The 27817-nt window shown below is 29.3% G+C and overlaps 2 protein-coding genes across 4 annotated transcripts in view; one reads left to right on the plus strand and one right to left on the minus strand.

Moving 5' to 3' along the window:
• LOC111612717 (E3 ubiquitin-protein ligase MIB2-like) overlaps positions 1 to 24180 on the minus strand; it is a 31502-nt gene extending 7322 nt beyond the window's left edge. Inside the window, exons 1-6 of the mRNA XM_023353952.1 lie at positions 23916 to 24180; positions 6437 to 6743; positions 6197 to 6368; positions 5998 to 6104; positions 5708 to 5902; positions 1829 to 2043 (exon numbers count right to left, since the gene is read on the minus strand). Coding sequence (XP_023209720.1) covers positions 1829 to 2043; positions 5708 to 5902; positions 5998 to 6104; positions 6197 to 6368; positions 6437 to 6659 — 912 coding nt within the window. The 5' untranslated portion in view covers positions 6660 to 6743; positions 23916 to 24180. The remainder of the gene's footprint in view (positions 1 to 1828; positions 2044 to 5707; positions 5903 to 5997; positions 6105 to 6196; positions 6369 to 6436; positions 6744 to 23915) is intronic.
• A 222-nt stretch (positions 24181 to 24402) lies between these two features.
• LOC111612719 (segment polarity protein dishevelled homolog DVL-3-like) overlaps positions 24403 to 27817 on the plus strand; it is a 28515-nt gene continuing 25100 nt past the window's right edge. For all 3 annotated transcript variants that reach the window (XM_023353958.1, XM_023353959.1, XM_023353960.1), the window contains exon 1: positions 24403 to 24866. In XM_023353958.1, the coding sequence (XP_023209726.1) occupies positions 24700 to 24866 (167 nt within the window). In that variant the 5' untranslated portion in view covers positions 24403 to 24699. The remainder of the gene's footprint in view (positions 24867 to 27817) is intronic.

Below are 27817 nucleotides of genomic sequence, written 5' to 3' on the forward strand. Positions count from 1 at the left end.
GCACGTCTGTTGACCTCTAATTGGTATATTATAGTTAAATGACTATCCTTTAACGAATAAGCATTGACTTGGGTTTGTGGGGTGGGAACTTTCTGGGAAAAAGTTATTTTTATCGGAGCTACATTGTTAGCTACAAATGTAAACAAACAATTATAAATCATTATTCTCGTCTATTTTTAGCTTGAATTTAGTAAATTTTTATAAATATTTATCCTATTTAACAAATAAGCATGTTTTTTAAACCATCCAGTCATAAATCTTTTAAAAAACAAAGTACTTCCGGTTATCATGGAACTTTCGTAATACGTAAGAAATACACGTACAATCATTAATACAGTAAAGTAATAATCGCTTGATATATACCACTGTTAATACAATAATGTAAATAACATAAATAGAATCAAATATACATCATCAATACTAAAAAGTGTATTGACCTAAATTTAGAATAATCACCACCCCCTTCCATGCCAATCGGCTTTATAATCTATAGGTCGTATTATTTCTCTACATCGGTTTAGAAAGCTGCATTTTTTTTTTTTGTGTAAATATAGACCTATCTATCTAACATATATAACAGATTAATCGGATGTTTATTAAAAATTTTTTATTTTTTGAATTCTCGAACTTTATAAATTTTTTTAAATGTACATAATATTTTGAAGTAAACAATCGTAAAGCATGATATGTGAATGATAAAAGGCAAAAAACCGATCAGATCTACAACAATTTTTAAGTGAAATATTACAAATTTAAAAATTAATATAAAAACCAGAAAATGTCACGCAACAATGGTGTTGTTTCAGATTATCGAGATGCACACCTGACTGGTTAATACAGTCAAACGTATGCCATGCAACACGAAGTGCAGGCATCAAGATATTGTAATGGGAAAATTTAAGACTTGAACGATTTTCCAATATTTTAATGTATGTTACAACATTCTCGGATAATAATTAACACAATTATGGTAATGTAAAGTGGTAGCATTCTTTTTAAAAGACTGTGTGTATGCAATGATAAAGGATTTAAATAGCAATAAAATGAAACTACTGTTTAAAGTGAAATAAAGAATATTGTAATAAAATTTTCTCATCATATAATTGAAATTGGGACATTCAAATCTGCCTCAATAGACTTTCTTTTTAACATAGTCATTATGTCGATATTTAAATTAAACTCTCAAAAATATTAAAAACATTAAAAAAGATGTTATAGTATTTGAAAGTGAAATAAAATTTATTATTGTCATTATATAGTTTCTTAATTTTCTCTGAAGTATATTAAAGAAAAGATTTATCAAAATTAAATTGAAAACTTTAATGCATTTGCATTTACATTTATATGATATTACTTTATTATATTTTTTATTAATATTTTAAAAAAGAAAAATGTAAACGAGAATTTTATTATGAAAAAAGTCTATGAAAATAAATGCAACTTATGCAACTTTAAATGCTCATTTAAAATCAGAATGTTTCTTACTGTTAATTTATCAAATCTGTATCTTGATAAACATTGAAAACAGCACAAAAATGCTAAAATTTTACATCTGACTATAACAATGCTATTAATTGCTAATTAAATGTCAAATAATTTGGTCTAAGATAGGCTTTAGGTGCCATCTCTTCAATAAATTTAATAATTAACTTAGAAGGTTCCAAAAGAAAAATTCTGTGCATTTTATTTCTTAACTGCTAATTGTATAGGTTAGATAAAATCTTGATTTTATCACGATAAAAAAATTTCAAGGTCGACCACGTCAAAACCAGGTGATTCCTTATAAATGAACAATGTGCGTGTGTAAAACTTTTTTTTTCTATTATCATCTAACTACTCTCATTAATGAAAGTTTATTCAAATACAAATATAAGACAAAATAATAGCAAGTACTTACTTCGGCCATTCTAGGATTCCATCCTCCATGACCTTCTTGCATAACTTTAAGCTTTTCGACATCAAGCAACACTTTGACTTTATCTCCGACATTAAACTGATGTTTCATGGCCGAAGGATTTACCGAATAAGCTTCGACTGTTTGACCTGCGATAACGATATATTTTTAACATAAACCGAATTCCACAATACATCAAGAATAAAATTATAAATTTATATCTTTAAGAGCAGTTGGAAATATACTTAGTAGAAGAGCACAAAATATATTTAAAAAATTTATTCTATGAATTAAATCTACATTTTATTATCATCTTATATGTTGATAACATTTATAATTAGGTAAATATATTATTTGCAACTGCTTCTTTGGGTTACTGAAAACTCTATTAATAATTTAAATAAAATTGAATAATGTTAAAGAAATAAAACCTTTTTTTCTATGCTAGATTTATTATTAGTAAAGATTTCTTTTGATGAATTTACAAAAATTGAACACTTTAGATTATTTTATGTAACTTGAATTTATCCAAACACTGAGGAATGGTATGCCAAGTTTAGTGTTCTCGGCATTCTTAACCCACCAGTGGCTGAGTGGATAATGCTACCGAATACTGATAGTCGGTTGTGGGATTCATGCCTTGCCAATGGGTTGATCACATGGAGTTTTCTAGGATTTCTTCACACATCTAACACCTAAATAGGGGCCAATTTCCAACAGAAAGTTATCCCCTTTGGAAAATCATAGTGCTGTATTTCTTACCCCATTAATCTTCGGCATTCTAATCAAAGTCAAGCTTGCAACAAGCTTTTGTTGTGCTTCAATTTATTTTATCTTAAAACTGATCTTACAAGTGTTTGTCATTTGTTTAAATAACCTTTCTTCATTCCTATCTATGCCCTTGTATCTATCTATTTCTATCTAGCTATACATAAAGAAATTGGTAGGACATGTTTTATATGAAAATATGATTCTACGTCTAGCCATACTACATTTTATGACATCCAGTTAATATTTTACAAATTTTTTTTGCTAGTATTTTGGAATTTATTAATTAAAGTAAACATTGAATGATTTAAGTTTCAATTCTTCAACATCTATGAAGTTAGTGTAAAATAGCTACAGGATTTTTAATATTCAGCTAAACATTTAAGGCAAGTAAAAAAAAAAATAATAAAAAATAAATAAAGTTCCAGAATCCCGATACATTGAAACTCAACCAAACAATTACCTAATTAATCGGGCTATAAATTTGCTATTATTAATGATTAGATATCAAGTAATTTGGTAGTAGGCACCTAGAACCAAATTACTTAACAAGAGATGGCATCTGATGTGTACCTCTAGTACCAAATTACTTAATATCTAATCATTAAGAACAGCACATTTATAGCACGATTAATTAAGGCGATCATTTGATTGAGCTCATACATTCTATTTCTTTTTTGTGTTCTGCCACTAAAGACGGTCCAAGATGGATCCGAAAACATTTTTGCGTTTGTTAAATTCATTTGCCGGAGTGATACAAGGTGTCGCTTTATGTTTGTAAGTTCTTTCTCCAGTTTCTGCTGTTGTTTATTAATATTAGCTACTTCTTTGTCTTTGTTTATTTATAAAGCAGACCAATATTTATATACACAACTAGTAGATGTCTGTATAACAAAAGCACATCTTTCTACAAAAGTACAATGCTTATATAACTTGGTAAAATTTATGAACATGTTTAATATAAAAATAAAAAATACTTTTGATGTAATGCTGATAAGACCGATGGTGACCAATAAGATCAAAAATGATGGCATTGCCAAAGTTTCTTTAATGAATTTTTACGCTTTTTTATTCACTAAAAATACTTTAAACTATCAAATGCTATGTTACTGTTCAAAAAATTTCAAATATTACATCATTACTAATTGAATAATACTTGATGTAGTTTAGTGAAGCTCTAAATACATTTTTGTATAAAATATTCAAATAAATCAAGTGTTATGCTTATTAATTCCTTATCGTAAGGAACCAACTAGGTTAACATTCAGTTGCATTCGAATATATTTTGTAACCTAAACAAAATTATTCAATAAAATATTTGTTTAAGTTTTATTAATTAAATCTAGTATCACCGAGAATTATGTTTCTGTAGGAAAAACATTATCGGAAACAAGTTTATATCTACTCTAATGTGAAAAAACAAAATAAGATTATGTATAATAATAATAATAATAATAAAACTATTATATAGTATTTTATAATTTATACGTGAATAATATAGACAATATGTTGTTCTTTAACACAAGAAACAATTATTAATGGCTGAATAAATCAGAAATACTTACAACACTAAACAAATGTGAGTTTTATTGTATAGATGTGAGAGATCAAAGGAACTGTGGCTAATGAAACGCAAGTTAAGGGAGAGTTCTAGAACGGCAAATGCAGTTCAAGGATAAAGCTGAATTAATGTTAGAATGATAATAGTATTCAGAATCTATTTTTTCTGTTTCCAATCAATATAATATAAATGTTATTTGCTGATCACATTTTTGATTTATTGGATATAATGTTTTTTTTCTTTATTTACGGTAATTCCTAAAGTTTCAAATTTCTTCAATATATTTTTATAATAATTCAAGTATTACAACATTCATTGGAGAACTGCATTAAAGATATTAGTGGAAGCATATTAAACTGTATGTTGAACTTCATTCTACAGTGTAGTGAGCCTGCATGCATAATATTAATACATATAATTACACCTTTATATATTAATTCTGAAGTAGTTTGGACTGTTAAAGTTGAGATATTTACAATAGATTCCAAGCATCATATAGGGAACAAATTGATTTTGTAGGTCAAATTTAAAAAAAAAATAAAATGCATCTAATATGTTGGAAAATATGGCAATTTTTGATATTTCCATACATTATCTAAAGCTTATAAATATTTATTTAAACGTTCGGATGTAACAAAATACAGAAACTGAAGGAAATATAAGAAAATAAATTCACACCTTAGAAGTCAACTCCAGCAAATTAGGCTAAATCAACCTAATTTGATAGGTCTTCTTCAGTTGAGTGTTTATTTTCCAAATGTTCAGATCGGTTATAATGCAAAAATCTTCAAGCTGTATCAACTTCTGTATGCAAAGTGTTTTATTTTGACATTTATTTGAAAACTTAATTTAAAAATGTCAGAATTCATAATTAAAGTATTATATTTTTTAGACAAAATTTGCCTTTTTTTGTGTTTTATGAAAATAAATAAAGCTATTAAACTCATAATACAGTGTAACCATAATTTACAAGTGTATCTCATACCTGAAGACCTCTTGTAAACAGGGACAAATATTCACTAGTTCAAACAAGCACTTTCGGCCACAGTTTACCAGTTCAAATGAACATTTTGGGCCACTTAAGTAGTCAAAAATGTTCATTTGAATTTGTAAACTAAATGCCAGAAAATAGTAATAAGCAAAAGGTACTCATCTGTTATATCATGGATTTTTAAGAATTTTTGTCAAAATTAACCATGTTGCATTCCTACAAACATAAGCACACTAAACTTCCAATCTTGTTGACTTGTAATTAGAATAATGTGTTCTAGTAAATATCAATTGGCACTTGATCAAATATTTCATCTTGCAAATCAGAAAGAGGAATAAAATAACATGGTTTGTTATATTAAATTCTCATGCATTAAGAGTGCATCACACGACATTTAAAAAAGCATCTCAATCATTAAATTTTATTAAAATATACTTAAAATCACTAGTAAACTTATAATAAATTTAAATGGAAGAAATAAAATATGACATACCTAAAATAGGTAAATGATCCCTAAAATAATATCCTCCGGGAGAATCTTGAATATATTTTAGATCCACTTTACCTTTGTGGCCTAACCTGTACACGTTAGTGGATCCCGAAGTCCAAGTTACGTTTGCGACACTCCTTCCAGATTCGTTATCCCAACCTCTAATATCTATGACTTTTCCTGTTTTTCCTTCTCCACCTTATTAAAAAAAAAAAAATATATATATATATATATATAATATATAACAATGCACTGTGTCAATTCCGCCATTAAATTTCAGAAAAGCACTATACCATCTTGATTTCCCCAGTCCCAATCAGGTCCTCGCATAACTTTAGCGCCAACAAAAATGCCCCGTGCCTGAATTTTGAGCGTTCCTTGACGTTTTGGCATTTCGACACTATAAAAAATAAATAATGATCATTTACCTTTTGCAATTTTATTCTCTGTCTTAAACGATTAAGTAAATAAACTCTTAATTCTCTTACTTACCCTGCGGATGCAGTGGTTTCCAATCTCAAAAAAGGATGAGTCAGATCGTGTTTTTCGGACATGTAGCATTGCGTGCACAAGTCAAAATCGTAGCACCTATTGCATTTCCAGCGCATGCCGGCAATACCATGTTTTCGGCACGCGTCGCAAATAATATTTGGATGCTTTATACCTAAAGTATAAATCTTTGATTGAAATAAAATTCAATTTTAGAATTACTTATATATTAGAATATTTTACCTATCGGAGCATTGTCGAACACTCTCAGATCATAAGCACCTTGGTAACCGATTCTGTAATTTGTACGAGAACCGGAATCCCACTGGACTACAACGGTCTTGTCGGGAGAAGTCGTGCTTCCGGGTTTTCCAATCTCAACCACGGTTCCAACGTGACCTTCCCCGTCATCTTGATTCTGCCACTTCCAGTCAGGGCCCCGCACAACTCGGAGCCCTACATCCATGCCATATGCGGGATAATAGTACCACGGAATTGTTTTATTAACAGAATAGGTATGACGAGTTTTTTGAAACCACCGAATAATTACCTATAAAGTAACATTTTTAAATTATTGTGAGCATTCGTATAAAATAACGCTAAGCAATAGAAAATAAACTATTTTCATTTGTAAGTACTGTACATTTCTATATTTAATATTTTATTTGCACATAATTATGTATGCATGTACATAAACGGGATATTTGGATACAAAAAAAAAAATATTTTAAGCAAAAATTCAATTATCCAGACAGCTCAAGGTCACAATTGGTCTGTATAACTGGAGTTTTGCTGTATAATTTCCTTTGTTTTTGTCAATATACAGTAAAGTTTATCATTTAGTTTACATAAACTGGAATGAAAAATTGATAAATCACATCTTCTATAAAGCAATAACTGCTAAATAAGTACACTATATAAAAAGATACAGTGTGCATTAAAAGTCTGACTTTTCAAAAAAGAAAGCTGCCCAGAAGTTTTTACGAAAATCATTTACGTTGAATGATGAGTGTCTATTGAACGGCCACTCAAGTTGTTATGCATAACTCCTTTTAGATTATTTCTTATGGGACTACCGCAAACCTGAGGTTTACGTCAATTGATCTAGAATAACACAAAGTCTAAAGGATAATGTATTATCGGAATTTGAAACTATAAGAGAAAATATTATTCTACCCACAAAATGTTCAATGATCATACTTTAAACAAGTAGAGAGATGGTTAGAAGAAAACGGACATTTAGCATAATTTAGATAATTAATGAATTAATTAATAGAAACAATTGATAAGAATATGAAAGTTGAAATAAAAATAAGCATTTAATTATGTACAATCATATCGACTGTATAACACTCACATTCTTGTAGATGGTCATATACAAAATCGCTTGAAAAGTAGTGCTTTGAAAGACACATTACAAAAATACAAAAAATTTCAGGATGTTTCGTGCCCAAAGTAGTGATTTCATTCTCAAACAAATTGATATTGCAGACAGTGCCATTTGCCGTTGGGTGGTGAGTTTTTGAACTATTGTAATAGTGTACAGGACGTCATGGGGTGTCCTATACACTATTACTGATGACGTCCTGTACACTATTACCAAGTTTGATAACATTCTGTCCAGTAGTTTTCATTTTATGGCCATTTCAAAGTAAAACTTTAATTATAAACATCCTGTATTTTATCAGAAAATCATCATAACTGTGGTAAGGACAGATGTGCCATTTGAAATAGCTTACACGAAAATATTTTATACATAATAAATTAATTTCTTATTGGTAAAAAGTATGCTTAAACACTTTTTACCAATTTTCTTAAGTAAAAAAAACCAATAGAAATACATGGCCAAAAATAGAAATACATGGTAGAAAATTATCTACATTTAAAAGAAAGAATGGCAAAAAGAAAGACAAAAGCAATGTTTTACCTTTGTTAAAGTTGTATTTATATTTTTATGTATTAATATAACCTATTGCAATACTTTGCAAAGTAGCTCTGTTGGAAGTTAAATTTTTTAAAAATAGATTCACAGAAGTGGATGGAAGTAAATTTTCTATTAAAAGTATTATTGTAATCCGTAAGATATTTGAAGTCTTCTTCTTCATCTTTGCTTTTTTCTCATGCTTATATTAATTACATTTCCATCTGTTTTCTCCACTTTTCTCTATCCAGGGCATCCTCTCTCATCCTGACTCTTCGTCTTGGCCTCTTTCCTGTCACTTTCAACTTCCCGATCCTCTTTCCAAAATACTCCTCGCCTCTTCTCTCTGCATGTTCAAAGCATCTTAATCTGCCTTCCCGCATCTTTTTACTCGTAGGATCCAACTTGACAGTTCCTCTGACGTAATCATTCGAAATATTTAAAAAGTAACGTAAACTAATTTAAAATTTAAAAATCTTAGAAAAGTTTATTTCTCAAAGTTTTAAAATAATTTGAAAAATCTTTATTCCTTTTGCAAGTGAATTTTGTACAGTTAAGAAAGAAGAAATGAATAGCATTTATGAAAATATTTAGAGATTTTATTTGGTATGAATGTAATTTGAAATTCTAAAATAACTATGACGTCGAAGTAGTCAGTTTGATTGGAATAAGACTTGCCAATTTAACAGTTTCTGGCTAATTTTTTTTTAATCAAAATGGAAGTCATTTATTACGAAGTCATTCATTTATTATAGGAAATCTTGATTTAATTTTCGTCTCACATTTTTTTGTCAGAGTGCCAATTTTTTTTGTAAGGAACCAAGTCTGAGCGTTATTTTTTATTTTGCTTTTTATTCTATTTTGTTTGGCGCTTATATTTTGTTAGGACGAAGGTTTCTTCATCACTCACCTTAGAAACTTAAAAATAGAAGAAACAGAACCAACTCACCAATGAAAAAAAAAAGCGCTGTAGAAAAAACTCGCGCACACTTGCGCTCCCGAGCAGAAAAAAGTAAGTCCGCACCAAGAAAAGGGTGAGACACCACAAGCACAACTTAGGAACTTGCTAAACCTTAAAGAATAAAACATCCTGAAAAATTGTAAAAAAGAATAATGTAAAAGGTTAGCGAGAATTGTCAGGAAATAGGCTGCTAGGCAGAAAGGAAAAGTTTACTGTTAGCGATAAGTATGTAAATGAGGGGAGTGATCTCAATCAGAATTGTGATGTCACCTCATAGTATAAAGTCCGAACCTCAAGTGAAGATGGTCGAAGTGAGTTTCTGTTAGCAACGAGTGTGGTGAGCTTCGTAGCAGCAAACGACAAGAGGTGTCCAATAGCGATAAAGTGGTTCCAAGGTGATTTGAAGTTATTCGATTTGTGGATCAAAGATTAAAAAGTCTTGAGAGTTAAGGAAAAAGGTTCCTAGTATATTGAGGTGACGATTAGGACCTTAGTTCATAAGAATTGTTGTACATAAGTTAAGTCTTTGAATTTTTTGTCGAGTTCCAAAGAGGAATAGATTTAAGTTAGCAAATAGGTTGATTTGAGTTTTTGTCGAGTCAATTCTTATTGATTTTCTTCGAATAAATTTGTTGTTTGTTTGTTACTAATTTTTGTACATAGTCATTATTAAATTATTAAATATTGGATTGGTTTTGACTAACTTTGTCATTATTTCTTTCAGTGCATGCTTAAAGTCCAGGCCTTGCACATTAATGCAAATCTGCATAAAGTACCCATTAGGTAATGGCTATTTCCAACACAAAGTCATGTCGCTAATCGTTGTAAAAGGCATAAAAATAACTTAGTACTTTACATGTTATATTGAAATGTTTCTCCTGAATGAAAGGAAGTCTTTTTTTTTTTTTTTAGCTAGTATAAAAGTTTCCAATCAGACTTGGTTGTGAAATATTTCTTCTAAATTATGTAAATAACATCCAAATTTTTGTAAAAATAATTTTTCATGGGATATTTTCCCTCAAAAAAATTACTACAGATAATTTAAATGGATGCTAAACTTTAATAATTATAAAAAAAAACTACCATTTTAAATTATTGTGATTATGTGAATTATTATTCAAGAATATTGTAATGTACATTAAAACATTGGAAAACTGCCCAAATTTCACATTTACCCACTACAATTTCTCACTGCGTACACCTCGTGTCACACGGCACACATCCAACTGACACTCAAATTCTTCCTACACTCACCATGGCATATATGTCATCATTCCTCTCATGGCAGCCACGCTTCTATGGCTTCTGCAGATTACTTATGTTGTACAATGATAAGCGATTCCAACTCTGCAAACTGCATAGTGAAATACCTTCTTTGTGAGAAGTTACCACTTTTGTTTATGGTGTTTCCTAGAGGTAGTAGATGATGAGACATTTGAATGCAGAAGGGAGGCAAAACTTAAAACAGTTACACTATCGATTAATGATCGATGTATGTCATGTATTTCTTGGATAATAATTAACGAAAAGAAAGTAATTTAAAATAGCAGCAATTATTTTGGAAGATCCTGCATTGATATAAAATTTATAAAAGATCATCTATTTAACAGATGAATAACAAACTGTTGGACGAACTTAGCTGCAATAAAGTAGCATTTTTAAGTTATCAATGTAAGAAATTGGAGTTTTATTCATTATTAATGTAGATCCACATTGACCAAACTGTGGTTCGCAAGTGGCTCTTCTAGACCCTTACTGTCGCTCCCATATACTTATACAATTTCTTTTTATAAACTCAGTATGTATTACTTACACATATAATATATCCGTAAATTTTCTGAATATTACATAGTGTAATATGTACAGAGATTGCAAGTATAATTCACAACTTAACTTCAAACAGACAACTAAAAACCAGTACATTGGTGTGTCATAGAGTACATTCATAAAGTTGAAGGAGTTAAATAATTGTTTACCTAGTCAGTCAGTCATAAAGTACCAGTAGTATTTACTATATAACAGTGATTTTAACTATACATATTATAAATAGATGATGCAGCTCTTGTTTATTTCTGATAGGTAGCGTACAGTTCCTGTTGTAACAAAGTAGGCCGTCCCAATACAGATGGATGGTTTCAATAATCATATTCACTCTCTTATGATTTATATAAGAGCAAAGCACAGATATCACCAATAAATACCATATTAACACTACTTAGTAGTTATACATTCCAAAAATATTGAGATATGAAGCCATAAAAATATATTAAAGTTTAAGGAACAGAGACAGATATTACACATTTATATCATAATAAATACAAAAAAAATTATTACATTGAAAATTTATCAAAAAAAAAATATTTAATGTAATTTAAAACGTGCAGATATTAGAAAGATTTCCTATTCAAACAAGATCTTGTTTACACAAATAGAAAGATTTAAACAATAAGGTAACAGTGGTAGAGTGTTTACATAGTACAGCTAAACAAGATAAGCAGTTATTTAAACAATTTAAATAGAACATTTGCGTAAGCATTATTATAATTTACAATTAGAACTACTTGACTTAAGATATAGCTTTATTGTCCAGTTTTTCTGTTTTGATGCAATATTGGTTGACTTGAATACCTCTACGAAAATAAATCTAAATGTATTTAAAAGCGATTATCAGAATTCCCGACTAATTCGAGTCAATTGTATATTAATTGTAAGCAAATAAACGTGAAAAATTATTCTTTTGCGTAACAGAATTATAACAACAAATTCATAATTGATTTAACATAAATTAATTGTGGCCGTTATGGGAGTGGTTGAAATTTTTTGTGCTAGGAGCCACATATCGCTTATGAGAAATACGTGGGAGCTGCATTCTCTATTAGAGCAGTACACACACACACAAAGTTTATACGACAAAATTAAAATTGTATAAATAGGCTGTGTGGGAGCACAGCAAAAGGTTTGAAAGAGCCACAGTTTGGTCACCAAGTGTATTATAACCTGTAGATATTTAAACAACAATTTAAAAGTATCTTAAATTATCTAAATTTTGTTTATTTCAACAAGACAATTGTCAATTAACAAGACTATCTTTCACAATTTACCTTATAGAATTACGACAAATTAAATCTTTATGTTCACTAATTAAATGTCTAATTTTATTAATAAAATACCACAAATATTAAAATATTTTATTTTCTGGACCGTTAAGTATTAAACTGGCACATTACTGTTTAAGAATAGAGCTACAATAACTGCCGTATGACATCTGGCTAAATGTTGGCTATAATAATTATAAATAACTGTGAAGTACACTACCTACATACAAATACATCATGTGTATTTCTATAAATTTGTATTGTATTTAGACATTAAATAGAACAGTGAAATTTAACATCTAAGACAGTCTCTGACTTTCAGATAACTCGTTCTTTCATATACGCCACTTCGATATCCACGTGGTTTTTGTAGACTGAATTTGCACTTTTACACATTTTCCGACCAACAAACAATAGTTTCAAGCTATCATGCGGTAACATTTTCTGATAGTTTTGGTTTTGGAAATAACAAAATTGCTTGTAAAAATTATTTTACAAATTAGTTTTATATCAAATTTGCAATTTTAATATTTTAAATAATATTTGATGCTTTGTTACACACATTTACTATAAAAAAAAAGTAAACTTTCTTAAGAGATTTTGTTGTTTTTCTTTTTAATTCTGTGGAAACAGAACGCCCTTTATAACATGCAACTCAATTACTCAACTTTTAAAAGAAATGCATTATAAACAAACACACAAAAAAAAAAAACCCAAGTATCCAGTAGCAAAAAATATTTTAATAAATAGCGTTTCTGATCATCTTAATCGGCCATCCTCGGGTTTTAAATACGTTTGACAGAAGAAAGTAATTAGAACGTAAAACTTTTTAAATGACAAAACAATATTTTATTGATTGTGGCCAAGTGTGTCAAGAAGCATGTATAGTCTACATATACGTCTGTGTAAAGATGAGGAAAGCGTGGCGTCCTCTGTGACGCAAGTGCCGCAACCAATAACGTATGTTCCATCATTAAAAAAAATCTTATAATTATGTTCTCCCGTCGAATTCATTTAAAACAAGAGGATGACGAATTAAAATGATCAAAAATGTTAGTTTAGAAAATGCACTATGCCTGATGTTCAAGAACTACCTGTAAATAATAACTTTTTTATTCTGTCATATTTTACAGTAAATTTAATGTTCTGCCAATATGAGAATACTTGAACTTAGAATTTTGAATGTCTATGTATTGCAGCTCACAAGCGAATAGAAAATAATAATTGGGGATTATTGTGTAGACGTGATAAAAATATCAGTGTTTTTCCCGAATTAAAATATCAGAGGAAATCACACCTTTAATTTAGCAGAAACATAATGCAAAAACATTAAATTTTTTAAAAAATTAACCTTCTAGCCATCTTTGAATTAACATGCTTATGCACAAATGAATACAAAACACAAAATAGGAGCAAACACAATAAAAAAAATATCAATTTTTTAAAGTGATGTTATAACATTAAAATATTTTTAAAAGAATATAATTACTACTTTAAATAAATGATTGGGTATCTGGGTATCCTCGCGCAAAAATACTCCCAATTTCTTCTTAATCAGTAGTGTTTTTCACTTTTATATCAGTGTTTCAAAATGACAGGATTTAATTGTCATAGATACAGTTTTATTTGAAATATGAATAAACATTTGTGTGACTTGGCATTCCGCTGTTTTGTACTGCTAAAAATGGACTGTTGTAATACGAAACCCTTTAAATAAACAAAAATGTATTAATAAAACTGTTCAGATGAGAGCTAGTAAACACTTTTCAGAAACAATTTTCACTGTCAAAATGTGCAAGGTCAAGGTCAAAACAGTAAATAAAGTCTATTTAAAAAACTTAGTTTTCAGGCAACATAAACCCCTATTTAATAGGACAGGGAGATATACATAGGATCAACATACATAGTTCCAAAGAGGCAATCTACATTCTCAATATACCGTCGACACGTGGTTGTGTGCACTATAATCGAACATCTGGTGTTTGAGTAGATCCAATAATAGTGACCACAACCACGGGGTCAATGGTGCATTGGAATGGTTGCTGGCAAGTTAAATAGATCTTGAAAACTACCTATTTAACCTGTCATTATGTTTACCAAATGAAATTCAAAACACTTACATAATTCAAAATTTAAATAATCTGAAACAAATATAAAATTAACACCTTATATCAAAAAGTCCACATTGCTTTTAATAAATTCAGAGAAAATTTCTATAAAATCTGCTATTAAGATCAGCCTAATTATGCTATGCTTGACGCTTCTTTTAGAAAGTAGAAAAATCCAAATAATACAATCAAGTGTCTCTTCTTAGAACTCATTGTCCTTTGTATCTCCTATCATATTGATAAATTCTTCACGCGGTGTTAGAGGATAAGCTGTACTAAATATCAGCTGACTACTGTATCATTCGTAATAATATACTCTAATAATGTTAAAGCAGTTTTGTTAACTTGGAACATTAGAATATTGACTCCAAGGGAATAGGAACAATCATATTCTAATGCTTCCAATAAATATAAAGTGCTTCAGTATTAAATCAGCTCCGATTTAGATTTAAATGGCTGTGCCAGCCAAGATGTATCACAAGTTGGTTTCAAAGATTTGTAGAAATAATGCTTCAGTACCTTTAATGATAAGAATACAGCATATAATTTGATTCCTTGTCTTGACGTTAATAAAACAGATTCAGTATAATTGTCAAATCGGAGTGAAAATTTTTAATTTTTATTAGAAACAAAATATTTCTTGATATTTATAGAATAGTTAATGTGGAAATATATAAGTAAAAATGTATTTGGATAATAGATCATATACTTTTGAATAAGCCACTTGAGAATATGTCATACAAAGCAGTTTCTGTTCGGTTTATCTTTTAACAGTTAAGTCAAATCAACTACAAAATATGATACATGCTTTGATGATAATTGTAAACTAATTTGAGGATATATAAACTTTCAAGTTATTGATTACAATGCCTATATGTATACAGGATGTCTAAAAAATACATGCATAACCTCAGGAAAGAGTTCCTTATATGTAGACAATAAAAATAGTTTATATCAACCCAGGTCCAGAAATGCTTGGTTTCTGAATTTTGAAGATCTGTCTATGATGCATAACTGTTCATCTCACCTTATGCAGATCTGTCTTGGTTTCATAGTTACTAACAGGAATATCTTATCTCCCATAGGTGATTTCCTTCATCATAAAGTACTGACAGAATCTAGTGATTTTCCATATTCAGGAGCAGGTAGCCGGAGCAGGATTCACTTGCTCCTAATTTGAGTACATGGTCGAAACGGAAAATCACCGGATTCTGTTGGTATCTTGTGATGAGGAAGATAAGACATTCCCGTTAATAACTCAGAAGCCAAAACAAACCTTCGTAAGGTGATGTGAACAATTATGTATCATAGACAATCTTCAAAATTTGGAAACTAAGCATTTCTGGACCTGTGTTGATAAGAGCTATTTTTATTATCTACTAGCTGCAAGGACCCGCTTCGCTGGGCAAAAAGTAACGATAGTGAAGATTAAGATAATTACATTATAGCCAATCTTACCCGTTTTCACAGAATGCAAGAATTAGGTCCCCCGTTTCCAGACTAATTAGAGAATTATTACGTTTAGTCAAATGAACTATTTTCAACGTTTCTGGAACGTTTACAATCGTTCTATAATCGAACCAATATTCAAATTTTATGTTCAAATTTAATTCAAACAAATTCGAACAAAACATTCGAAATAGAAAGCCACTTTCAACCTCATATCTCCTGCACCCTTATAGCTATCGAGACACAACCACCCCTATGCACGAATGGAGACTTGGGCTACCACCACATACAAACACCATTCACATACGATGTGTAGTTTTTGTGGAAAAGTGAAATATTGGGACACATGTGCATTTCTGATTATCTTGATTCTGAATTTTACGCTGTGTATTTTTTAGATACCCTGTATATAATATCAAGAGTATAAAAGATTACATTCAAACAAATATAGAAAATCTATATTTTGATCTAGATCTGGGATGAACAGCCTCTGTATACATATCAAAGTTGTAAAGTTATAAAGCAAAATTTTCTCACTTGCAAACTAAAATATTTGGAAGCATATTATATTATTATGTATAAATATATATGTGACACAAATATAAACGTCTTAAACCTGATAATTATACACTAAAGCCAAACAATATAGCCCGATATAATCTGGCAATTACTACTGCTATTATTAATTAAATACTAAGTAATTTGATGCTAGAGGCAGGCGTTAGGCACCATATCTTGCTAAATTTAACAAGAGATGGCACCTAACACCTGCCTCTAGCGTCAAATTACTTAGCATTTAATTAATAATAATAGTAGTAATATAGCCAGATATAATCCAACAATCATTTGGCTTTTATACATGTGATACATAAAAACTTAAACTGAAGAAGGCTGGAGTAATGCAACCAAAATGCATTTTAGGAAGATTTAACAAAATGTAAAATGGTTACTTAGCATTATAATTAGTGATATAATAAATGAGTTAAACAGCCTTAATGTGTGAAAAGCCCTTAAATATAATACAGGATCAAATAAATGATAAGTGGGAAGTTAATTACAATAACTAGCATATTATCATTCATTTAGGTGTTGAAAGAACCTCATCAAATTATCAAAAATTCACAATGTACACACTTTAGAAACTTTATAAATCTATCTATATATATAAAAAGATGTTAAATATTTATTTTTTAAGATGAGTCCTGGATTAATTGCTAGTAAAAAGTCGTTGGCCTGCTACATTTAGCACACGTGCAAGAGTTGCCTGTTGCTTAACCCTGACCTAGATAAATGTAAACAACAGATTATTTGTAATCATCGCTGGATTTAATCTTAGGTTTATAAACACTAGGTAGCTCAACAGTTCAAGTAATGTTAACTCGCTTAAATTTTTAAAAATGCTTAAAAGCAGGCAAATTTATAAAACAAAAATTAATATAAATTTAAATTTGATTAACTTTTTGTGTAAAACAACACTCAAACAATTTCTATAGTTATGTCACAAAAGAAAAAAGAGTTGCAATAAATTAAAAAAAGTTTAATTGAGAGTTCAAAAAATGCAGGAAAAATTAAATAAATAATGATAAATGAATAATTATTAAATATAATTATAAAAACTAAAAATAATAATATAATTAAAACTCTGTCCTTTAAATTAAAAATAAAATCAAAACTAATTAAAACTGTAATACTGTAAATTGAAAAGTAAAACATTTTTAAAAACCATTTAAAGCTGTTTTGAAATTTTGAAAATGTAAATCAAATTAATTTTNTTAAAAGTTCTTTCGAAATTGTCAAATTGCAAATTCAATTTTCAAACAGAATTTATTTGTTTGTGGCAGTGACAGAACATTTTGCTTTTAATATATATATAGATAAAAATTATTAAAAAGTAATATAAAAACTAAAATTAAATATGTATATCTGTATTCTGTACATAACTGAAGGTTATTATTCAAAAATCAAACTTAAAGAATAGTTGCTATGGGAGCAAACGAATAGCAGTCTATTCAACTCCAAGTTTGAGTCAAAAGTCATCTTTTTATGTCTCCTATCCCTACGCAAAGACATTCCCTCCCCTTTGTTAACCCTTTCAAGAATTTATGCCAAGTTAACAGGTGGTCCTTTCGAGGAACGAACTGTAGACCCCATCTGCAACCCAGTGTGACCTACTTACATGCCACTTCTTCATACAGTGTTGATTTTGGTTTTGGTGGAGACGAAACATTTTCCTTTCAATATACATACAGATTTTAAGCGAAATATTTGTAAGTACCGTATTATTTTAATGAAAAAGAAATATTTAAATGAAAACAACTAAAAATTTGGAAACAACGACTGTTAAAATATTGTTATTTATTGATATAGTTATACATGACGCTACCTGGACATTTTAATCTACAGTATAATTTTTTCTTCTTTTCTTTAAAATTTAATAACTACAAGATAAATATATAAAATTTCTTTCATATTTTTCATATGAAATAAATTTAAATAAGCTGTATTCAATTTTAAAATGAAGTAAAAATTGTTCTATGAAAAAAAATGTTTGAAAGATTGTTAAAAATTTAAATGTCAATTGATCAATGCCCGGGAATTAAAAACAAAATTACAGTAAAGCACCAAGGATTACAAGAAGTGATACCACAAAGACCATGCATAGACATTTTAAAGAAAAAAAGTATTCAGATTGTTATTTTAAAGCCATCAACTGTACAAACCTAATGAAAATGAAGACGACAAGGTTCCAGAAGAACACAAAGAGTGATGTTTATAAAATTCCAATGACTAGAATGGAAAAGTCTCCCCTACTTGCTACGTAGCGTGTACCTGTCGTTCTCTGAAGATGAGAATGGAGGAACACAGACAAGACGAGGAAGAGTAAAGGAAATTAATTATGCTCCAAAACTGAAATACCTCATGTAAAATGAAAACAAAAACCCAAATCCAGCAGAACCTAACTCAAAATTGTATTTTTACTAATGTTTTTGTCCGTTTGTAACAGATGTCTTCAGGTGCAATACATGTAACACAGAACACTATACCATACAAATACATACTTCCTTTAATGGAAGTTTAGAACGGATATTTGTATTTTAATGGCCGGAAAATGGCTTTAAACTAAATATGTAATTTTAGCTCTATATTATTTTATATATTGTGTCTGAAGACGTCTGTTACAGACAGACAAAAACATTAGTAAAAATACTATTTTGAGTTAATTTGTGCTAGCTTTGGGTGTTTCTCTTCATTTACAGTATCAAAGTAATTACAATAATAGCAGAATACCCCATAGCCGATAAGAGGCTACTGTTGAATGGCAAGAAGCCAAAACTGTACTTATACATACATACATGCATGCATGCACAATATACAAGCAAGTACAGCTGAAGAGTTGATAATAGCAACCACCATCAGTCCAATTTTGAATGTGCATTTCTGATTATCTTGATTCTGAATTTTACATGACAAAAGTAATAAGAAACAAAAGGAAAAGATCCAAGAATCTAACACCTTGGTAAAATCAAGAAACAAGAATCCTCAAACTACTGTCGGCTATTTTTGTTTTTTATTACTACTTTTAATTTTATTTTATCACGTTTATCATTTTTATATTGTTTTTCTACACACAACATAACAAAAATGATTTGGAATGTTACCTGAAATTTTAGAACATTTGCTCAAATTTGAAACTAATGAATTGAAATGCTACTGAGAACACATCTTTCACTCTTTAAATGATTTAATTACATACTGATGATGAGATGCAAGTCTCAGAAAACATTTTTATCTATTATAAAACAACTGGATTCTTTTATCCGAATAACACTTTGGAGTATATTTATGTAAAAGAACAGAGTTAAATGACCAACAATAAATTATAAACACTACTAATAGCAGCATAAAGTAGTAAATTAAACAATTTTTCAAACTAAATAAAGCATAATATAAAATTACAAAAAGTAATTTTGAGAAAAAAAATGATATATACATACAAATAATAATTAAATGACAAAAATAAAAACAGATTAAAATAATTTTTGAAAAATTGTTAGCAAACTCCAATGAATAACCTTTATAAGTGGCAGAAAAGACTTTTAATCACTGATGTTTTCAGCCATTTTTTAACGACCTTATTCGAATAGTAGACGATTTCCTCTGTTAAACGAAGGAGATCATTAAAAAAATGGCCAAAAACAATAGCGATTAAAAAATTTTTTCCACTGCTTATAAAAGTTATTTATTGAGTTTATCATCTTACGTAGCAATATTTAAATTCTCAGCACTTATAACTGTGTCATTGTATTTCGTTTGAAACCATTTAATTTATATATATATATGATAAACTATCATCCAATATATTCATATTGCTAGACAATCTGCCAGATTATCTATCTATTATTAGGCTATTTTAAACATTAATTTTAAAGGATAAAAAAGTTTAATTTATAATATATTCAGCTGTTAAAAATATTGCTTATAATTGAAGAGCATTGCTTGACATTTAAATCATAATTGTTCTAAGTCTAAAAATGCTTTGATCATTAAGTTTTTAGCATTTTGTTATCATATCAGCAAATTCATGTGCAAAATTCTGATATTACATGAACATTGTACACCTTAGAGGGTCGAGTGATATATTATAAGGATCAATTCTATATTAAATTTATCACTCTATATAGTAAAGTAAAAAGTTTTGAATGGAAACCACATGATTTCCGATCCAGACTGGAGGTTTGTGTATAGTTAATCAGGGCATCTGGTCCCCGTGCTTTCCAAATTTGGTCATGCCTTTCATCTAACTCTGTTCTCGAGATTAACAAAGGATAATTGGATAGACAGCCAACAGTGAGAATGTATGGATCTGCAATTTTAAAACTGAAGCCCTATTATTAACTTTAAAGGACTGAACAACATTGATCAGCAAAATGTGTTTATAATTATATATAAATAGTTTCTCTCTCTCTATTTATATATAATTATAAACACACATATAATATAAATAGTAAGAAACTAATTATTTATAATTATAATAACTTCTAGTTTCATTTCTTTACCCTTTTTATGATATACTCCATTTGATTAGAAATATTTAAAACAAATTATCGTATCATAATTATTATTTTTTTTTTTTTGAGGGTGATATTACAAATTCTTCAATATTTTCATAATCATTTTACAGAACTAATTGAATTTATGACTGGAAATAATTAAGTTTACAGTAATATTAAAGTCAAATGATTGCCCAATTACATCAAGCTATATTTCTGCTACTATTAATAATTAAATACCAAGTAATTTAGCCTAGAAGTAGGTGTAAGAGATGGTGCCTAATGCCTACCTCTAGGCCAAATTGCTTGCATTTAATTATTAATAGCAGCAATAATATATATTGATCTAATCAGGCAATTGTTTGGCTTAATACGACTATTGGGCTTACAAACATTTATATTTGTTTACAGAGTTTAGTAATGCAAACATCTAAGAGAATTGCAATATGCATAAGTTCTCATCCAAAAGAAATTTATCTAATTAATAAATAAATCGACAATAAAACTTTTACTTAGAAATTTTGTTCGAAAACAAAAATAATCAGGAATTAATATGACACTTCGAATTTAAGTAAGTTAATTTCATGTAATTAGGATAACAATTCACATTACCGATTTCTTCTGCGCTATTTAAAGCTAAAAAAATCAATTAATTGAGCCAATAATTAATTAATTCCTAGCTTATAAATAGACCAAAAGAAATTTATAGTTCATTGATCTGGTATCAATTCTGGGTTGAGTGATTTACAATTCGTAAATGGGATAACTCATCTGGAAACAAAATTCGAAATATGTTTAAAGTTCAAACAACATTTATAGTATCATCAAATCGTACATTTAAGGATTTATAATAAGTCGACCTTTCAAACTTTACAGAAATTTAGAAAGTTTCAACACACTCCATCCGTTCTCAAGAAATTATATTCAGAGAATATAATTTAAAACAGGATAAAGCCTAATACTATTTCTACTTAATTAATGGTAATCAAAATTTAAAACCAAAGCTAGAAGAATTATCTGACAAAGAAATATATATATGCCATATAGCACTATTGTCAGAAAATTAACATAAATAATACATTAGTCACACATTGTAAACATTTCACAATGCATAGGATACGGTTATTAATCACACTTAATGTTAATTATAAATTCACTTATCCGCACATAAAAAAAATTTCTTAAAACATGTCAAATATAACTGGTCAATACAGGAATCTATCAATATTTTAATGTAATACCGAATATCTGGTATTTAAATCCAATTAATTACCTAGAATACAAAATAGAAGTAATTAGCATCCAATGCAAGTATAAAATATCAGCAAAAAAAAATATCAGGAATTTAATTAAACCGGTAGCATTAAATGGCATTTAAATATTTATATATATATAAAAAAAATAGCACCTCTGTACTCTTTGCAAAGCAATGGACCATCTACTGATGGAGGATTTTGTACAATGGCTTTAAGAGATCAAAGAGTACCACAACAGATTATTTATGAAATAAGTTATTGACTATGCTAATAAAAAAAATACATAAAGTTGTTTTTAATCTCCTTTTAATTGGGTAATTTAATATACTTTAAAAAAAGGAAAATCAAGTTGAGAGAATAAACTATTTTTTTTATACTTAGCACATACTGAGGCAGTGCCTAACTATATACTTACATATTTCAATAGATTTAAGATAGAAAAATATTCCTACAGTCTTTATAAAGCAATGGAACACTTTGTTGACAAAGTTTTTGACTACACGAGCTTTAATAGATCAAACATTACCGAGACAGAATCAGACAAACAAATTATTGACAATGCCAAAAGATACTTAAAATTGTTATTATTACCTTTCAATTGAATGATAATCATTTTATATACTTAAAAACAAACTGAAGAATAAATATACAGTTATTTTTTAATAATTAGTACGTATCAAAGCTGCGCCTAATCTGCTTATTTATGTATTTTGAATAATTGAAGATAGAAAAACATTCCTGTAATTTTAACAAAGCAATGGAAGTTTGTTGACGAGGGATTTAGCAATAATGGTTTATTTCCGTTGATGAAGAGACAAAAACTAAGTCTTTTTTTATCAACTAGTAAGTAAGTGTACTTTAGCCGTAACAGATCAAACTGGTCGATACCAAGACAGCAGAATGTGATAAACAATTGACTGAACAATGAAAAGATACATGAAATTGTTTTTATTTCTTTTTATCATTTAATACACTTTAAAAAAATGGAAAATTAAGTGAAGAGAATAAGTGCAGGGCTAATTTTTACAGTTTGCACATACCGAAGCATCATCTAATTTGCCTTATTTACACATTTTGATAGACTGAACATAGAAAAACATTCCAATACTCTTTACAAAGACTGTTGATAGGAATTTAGCCACAACAGCTGTAACAGATGAAACAACTACCAAGACAATACGACAAACAAGATAGTGACAATTCCAATGGAAGATAAAAACTAAGACTCTGAATGAAGGTTTTCCACCCCGATATGAGCAATAAAGTTAAAGGAACCATACCCATATAAATGACCCTCGACCAGATGTTTGCCTCCAAAAATCAATTTTTACAGCATACCAGTATACTGCCACATATCACAGGAGCAAGCCCCCACACCCTCTAAAACTATACATCATCAAGCACTCTGTGAGCTAGAGTTAAACACAATATTCTATAAAACTATACATCATCAAGTGGGCTAGAGTTAAACACAATATTCTTAGCAGAGCGAGGCAACTCCCGGTGGCGCACAACCCAGAAGTAGGCAGTTTTCGAGGAGACGCATCCGACAAAGGGTCGCGCGCAGAGGTACGGTTCCTTCGACTCTTTTGCTCCCACGGGTACGACGTACGGCCATCTCGATGGCATAATCAGACGTACCAAATATACAATTTAGAAGAAGAAGAAAAAGTAGAGGAAGTAAATAAATGCACTTTTGACAAGATTATGTACATTTATACACAATTTACCTTAAAGTAACCTCTACCAATTTCATGTATGTATCTGTCACATATACATGTTTTGATGCATTGGAGGCAGTAAAATACAATTAAAACACGAAATAATGAAATAAATACGTTAAAAATAACGTTTCCTACACAAAAACTTAATGCATTTTACCTTTAAAAAGTGATCCGTTCACAAATTAATTCGTTGAATTGTTAATTTCCTGTTTTTCGTCGTCAATATGACCGATGCATTTTTCTTTAAACGATTATTATTAATTGTCATTAAGGAAACCATCAAACATCGATACAAAACCATTTAATTGGCTCTTAGTTAAGTTTATTAAGCGAAAATTTTAATAATAAAAGTTATTTTTCACTATAAAAGCGTGATTTTAATTCTCGTCCGCTCCGCACACGAAAGATTAAAATGGCGTACATACTCCCCAAACGACCGAAAGGTTTCGACGATAGAATTACATTTACTTAAATTCCCAAAACTAAATGTTAACTTATTAATATCTCTAATCCATTATAAATTATTAATACGTAATTAATATATTTAATTAAAAATTAAAATTTGGGCGGATGAAAAAAATAAAATAAAATAAAATAAACCGTAATTACACTTTCGGGTGACGTCACTTAACGTAATGATATCAGGCCGACTCCATTTTGAAGGAAAAGGGAAAGTAGATTGTCAAATAAGGGAAAAGTTTTCTGGTATAAATGTTTAATTACCGTAAGAATTTATAACCGTATTATGATTAATAACGACGTAAATTGTTATACGATAAAACTTTTATTTAGTTATTTAATTAGAATTATAAATGAGGATGAGAATTTAGGTTAAACTTGCCTTTGAAAGAAGGGGCTGCGTCCATCTAGGTGGCCGCCATCTTGTTTGTTGAGCTGTATTTCGAGTTTCCATTTGGGATGTCAAAAAGGCTCAAAACTGGATGAAAATGGATGAAACTAAAATTATCTATCACATAGATGATGAAGAGACTCCATATCTTGTTAAACTACCAATACCACCAGACAGAGTTACACTTTCAGATTTCAAGAATGTACTCAATAGACCAAATTATAAATTCTTCTTTAAATCTATGGATGATGATTTTGGGTGAGTTTTTCCCATCTTTTATTTCATTCATACATTGAAAAACACGTTATTTACCATTTAATAAGTCCAAAGTGTGAATAGTTTATGTATGTACACATAAAGTACTTACACTGATGCTTAATTTATGTACTACAGTACATATACTTAAATTACCTGTGAGTAACTTCTACCCATTGGTGTTATATATTAATAATGTTAAAATAGGTAATTTTATATATGTATCGAGACACGTATATATGTTTACGTTCTTCTTGTTTGATAAATTTTATATTAAAGTTTAACTATTGTTTTTGGATTGTAATGTCATCTTTTTTATTAATAATCAAAAACAAGTGTTAGATTACAGCTGATAATCATTGAATGTTGATGTTTTTCTTGTTGAATTTTACATTTATATATATTTATAAATGTCAAAATATATATCTGTGCGTGTTAGGTAAAGGATTGTATATCCTTCGATAGTGTCGGCACTGAATTTGGCCTGAATATTCTTGGATGCCCTAGAAAAAATACAGTGCTGCCCCACCCTGTGATCGTCCCTAAAGCCACCTGGCCCACTGGAGGCCGAGTGGTTCCGTTCCCTGAACGATGGGAGTTTGATAGTGGATTTGTGCCTCGCCGGGATGGGCTGGCCGCATGGAGTTCTCCGGGTTTTCTCCACATCTGTAACGCCTGAATAGGTGCCAGTTACCCTTAAAAAGATCTTTTGGAGGGCATCCCCCTAGGCAGATCGCCAGTGTTACATTGCCGTAACTTAATAAACAAACAACTCTAAAGCCACCCCCTCTTAACTTAAGCCAGAGCAGTATTTTCCCAGTTTCGTTATCATAAATACTCTGGTTGATAACTGTACATTTTAGATACTAAGACCGTTGTTTTTATCGCCCTCTCCCGATCTGACCTTGCCGATTCTCTATCCCCTTGAAAGTTTGAGTGATGCGGGGAAGACGTGACTAGTATTTTTGTAATATTAAGATACTATTACTTCATATTTTATATAAATAAATGCATGTACAGTATATGTGTATTTATATTTGTATTTTTTGATGAATTATATATTAAAATTATTGTTTGAATTATAATGATGTGATTGCTTATTGATACTCAAAACAAATATGCTTGTTTATAGTTGACAATTACAGAGTATTGATGTTTTTTTCTTAAATTCAATATTTATATATGGGTATTTATATATATGTGGTATTTTGTGCTAAATTTGAGTCATTATTAGTAAGTAATCATGTACTGTACAAAATAGGATATGTGTTACTTATATTTAGACTATTATTTTCACAAATATAATGACAGTCTATACGTGCATTCAATGATTAATATTAGTAATATAATATAAAGACATTGCAGTTAATTATAAAAAAATGGAAATAATTCTAAGTGAAAATACATCTTACCATATCTAGAAAAGGTCTATTGACCTTCAGATAACAATCACCGAATGCTTACTTTTTTAATCAAATTTTATATTGTAATGCCGTGATTGTTTGTTTAGAAGTCATAATGCTTAATGTAAAATCATTGGCAATTGAAATTTATTATTATTTAAATTTGTGGGAATTATATACAGTATTAAGTTTTAGATTTCCTAATTAATTTTGAAACTTTTTATTATGTTAGATAATGCTCACTGTTTTCTATCATTATCAATTACTGTTTTATATATTCAAGTCATTAACTTCATATTTTTTTTTGCTTGTTTATTGTTCTTATTCAAAGATATAATTAATTTTTTCAACGGTAATTAAAAAAGTATGTTAATGGTTTAAGTGATCTCAGTTATAATTATTTTAATTAAATAAACATATTAGATAAATGGTTCACGTGCTAAGGGATTTATTTATTTGTTTATTGTACAGTTAAGGAAATGTCCATAGATAGTTGATTTGCACCCCTATTTTAACAATTACACCCATATTATAAACTATACAAATGATTCAACAATAATAATAATAAAACAAAAAAAAATTTGACATAAACAATTGTAATAATTAGAGAGATCTGTTTGGAGTGTTTATGAGTTCTATGAGATCAATCCTGCGTGTTTCCTATTTGCAATTGCTAAAGTTATTCTAAACAAGGTTCTTGTTGGATATAGTTGGCTGAATCGTAAGAATGAGATTCGGCTGATGTGAACTATGTAATAGTATTTTAAAGCATGAAATTTTTATTCACCTAATGTCCTAAATATTCTACTGCCTATTTTATGGCATTTTAAAAGTATTAACGTCGACTATATCTCAGTTATGGTTAAAATATCAGATTATTGGAATGTTTGAAATATCCAAGGTCATCGATACCTTTATAAATATTTATTATTTTACTTGTGTAATTTTTTATTGTTCTACTATTTTTCAATAATATATATATATATATTTTTTTTATTGTATATATGGAAAGATAAAAATTTAAGAATTAATATTTAGTGATTCAGGCAGTGTAGTATTTGTGTGTCACCTGTGACATATGTTTTGCTTCAGTGTAAAAATTCTGCTTGGTTTCTTTCTAAATGAATGTTTTAGGAAAGCTCAAGGGAGTATTATTGACCAACGTGTTTGATATTGACCATACAGCTCTTCCTTTCATTGCAGTGCTGTGCTTCTTATGCTTTAGATCAGTGATTCTCAAACTTTTTCGATCCACCGCCCCCTTTGTTCCATAAAGTTATACCCAACGCCCCCTAACCCATTTTCTCTTGTGTGAGAAAAGGATTGGAAATATTCTTAGGAAAACTTTTCTATGAATCTCACACTTTGTGCCCTTACTTTACATTGTTCTCATCATCTGGAAACCATTAAATGCAATGTTTCCTCTGATCATCCCCAATTTTACGTTTAATCACCGTTCAATACCCTGCCTCCAGCGCCCCCTAGATCTATTCATCGCCAAGAAGGGGGCGTTATTGCTTACTTTGAGAAACGCTGAGCTAAAATAAAAGT

This window comes from Centruroides sculpturatus, unplaced genomic scaffold, assembly GCF_000671375.1.
Source record: "Centruroides sculpturatus isolate CEXI.00-Female unplaced genomic scaffold, Cexi_2.0 scaffold1772, whole genome shotgun sequence".
Classification (NCBI taxonomy): Eukaryota; Metazoa; Arthropoda; class Arachnida; order Scorpiones; family Buthidae; genus Centruroides; species Centruroides sculpturatus.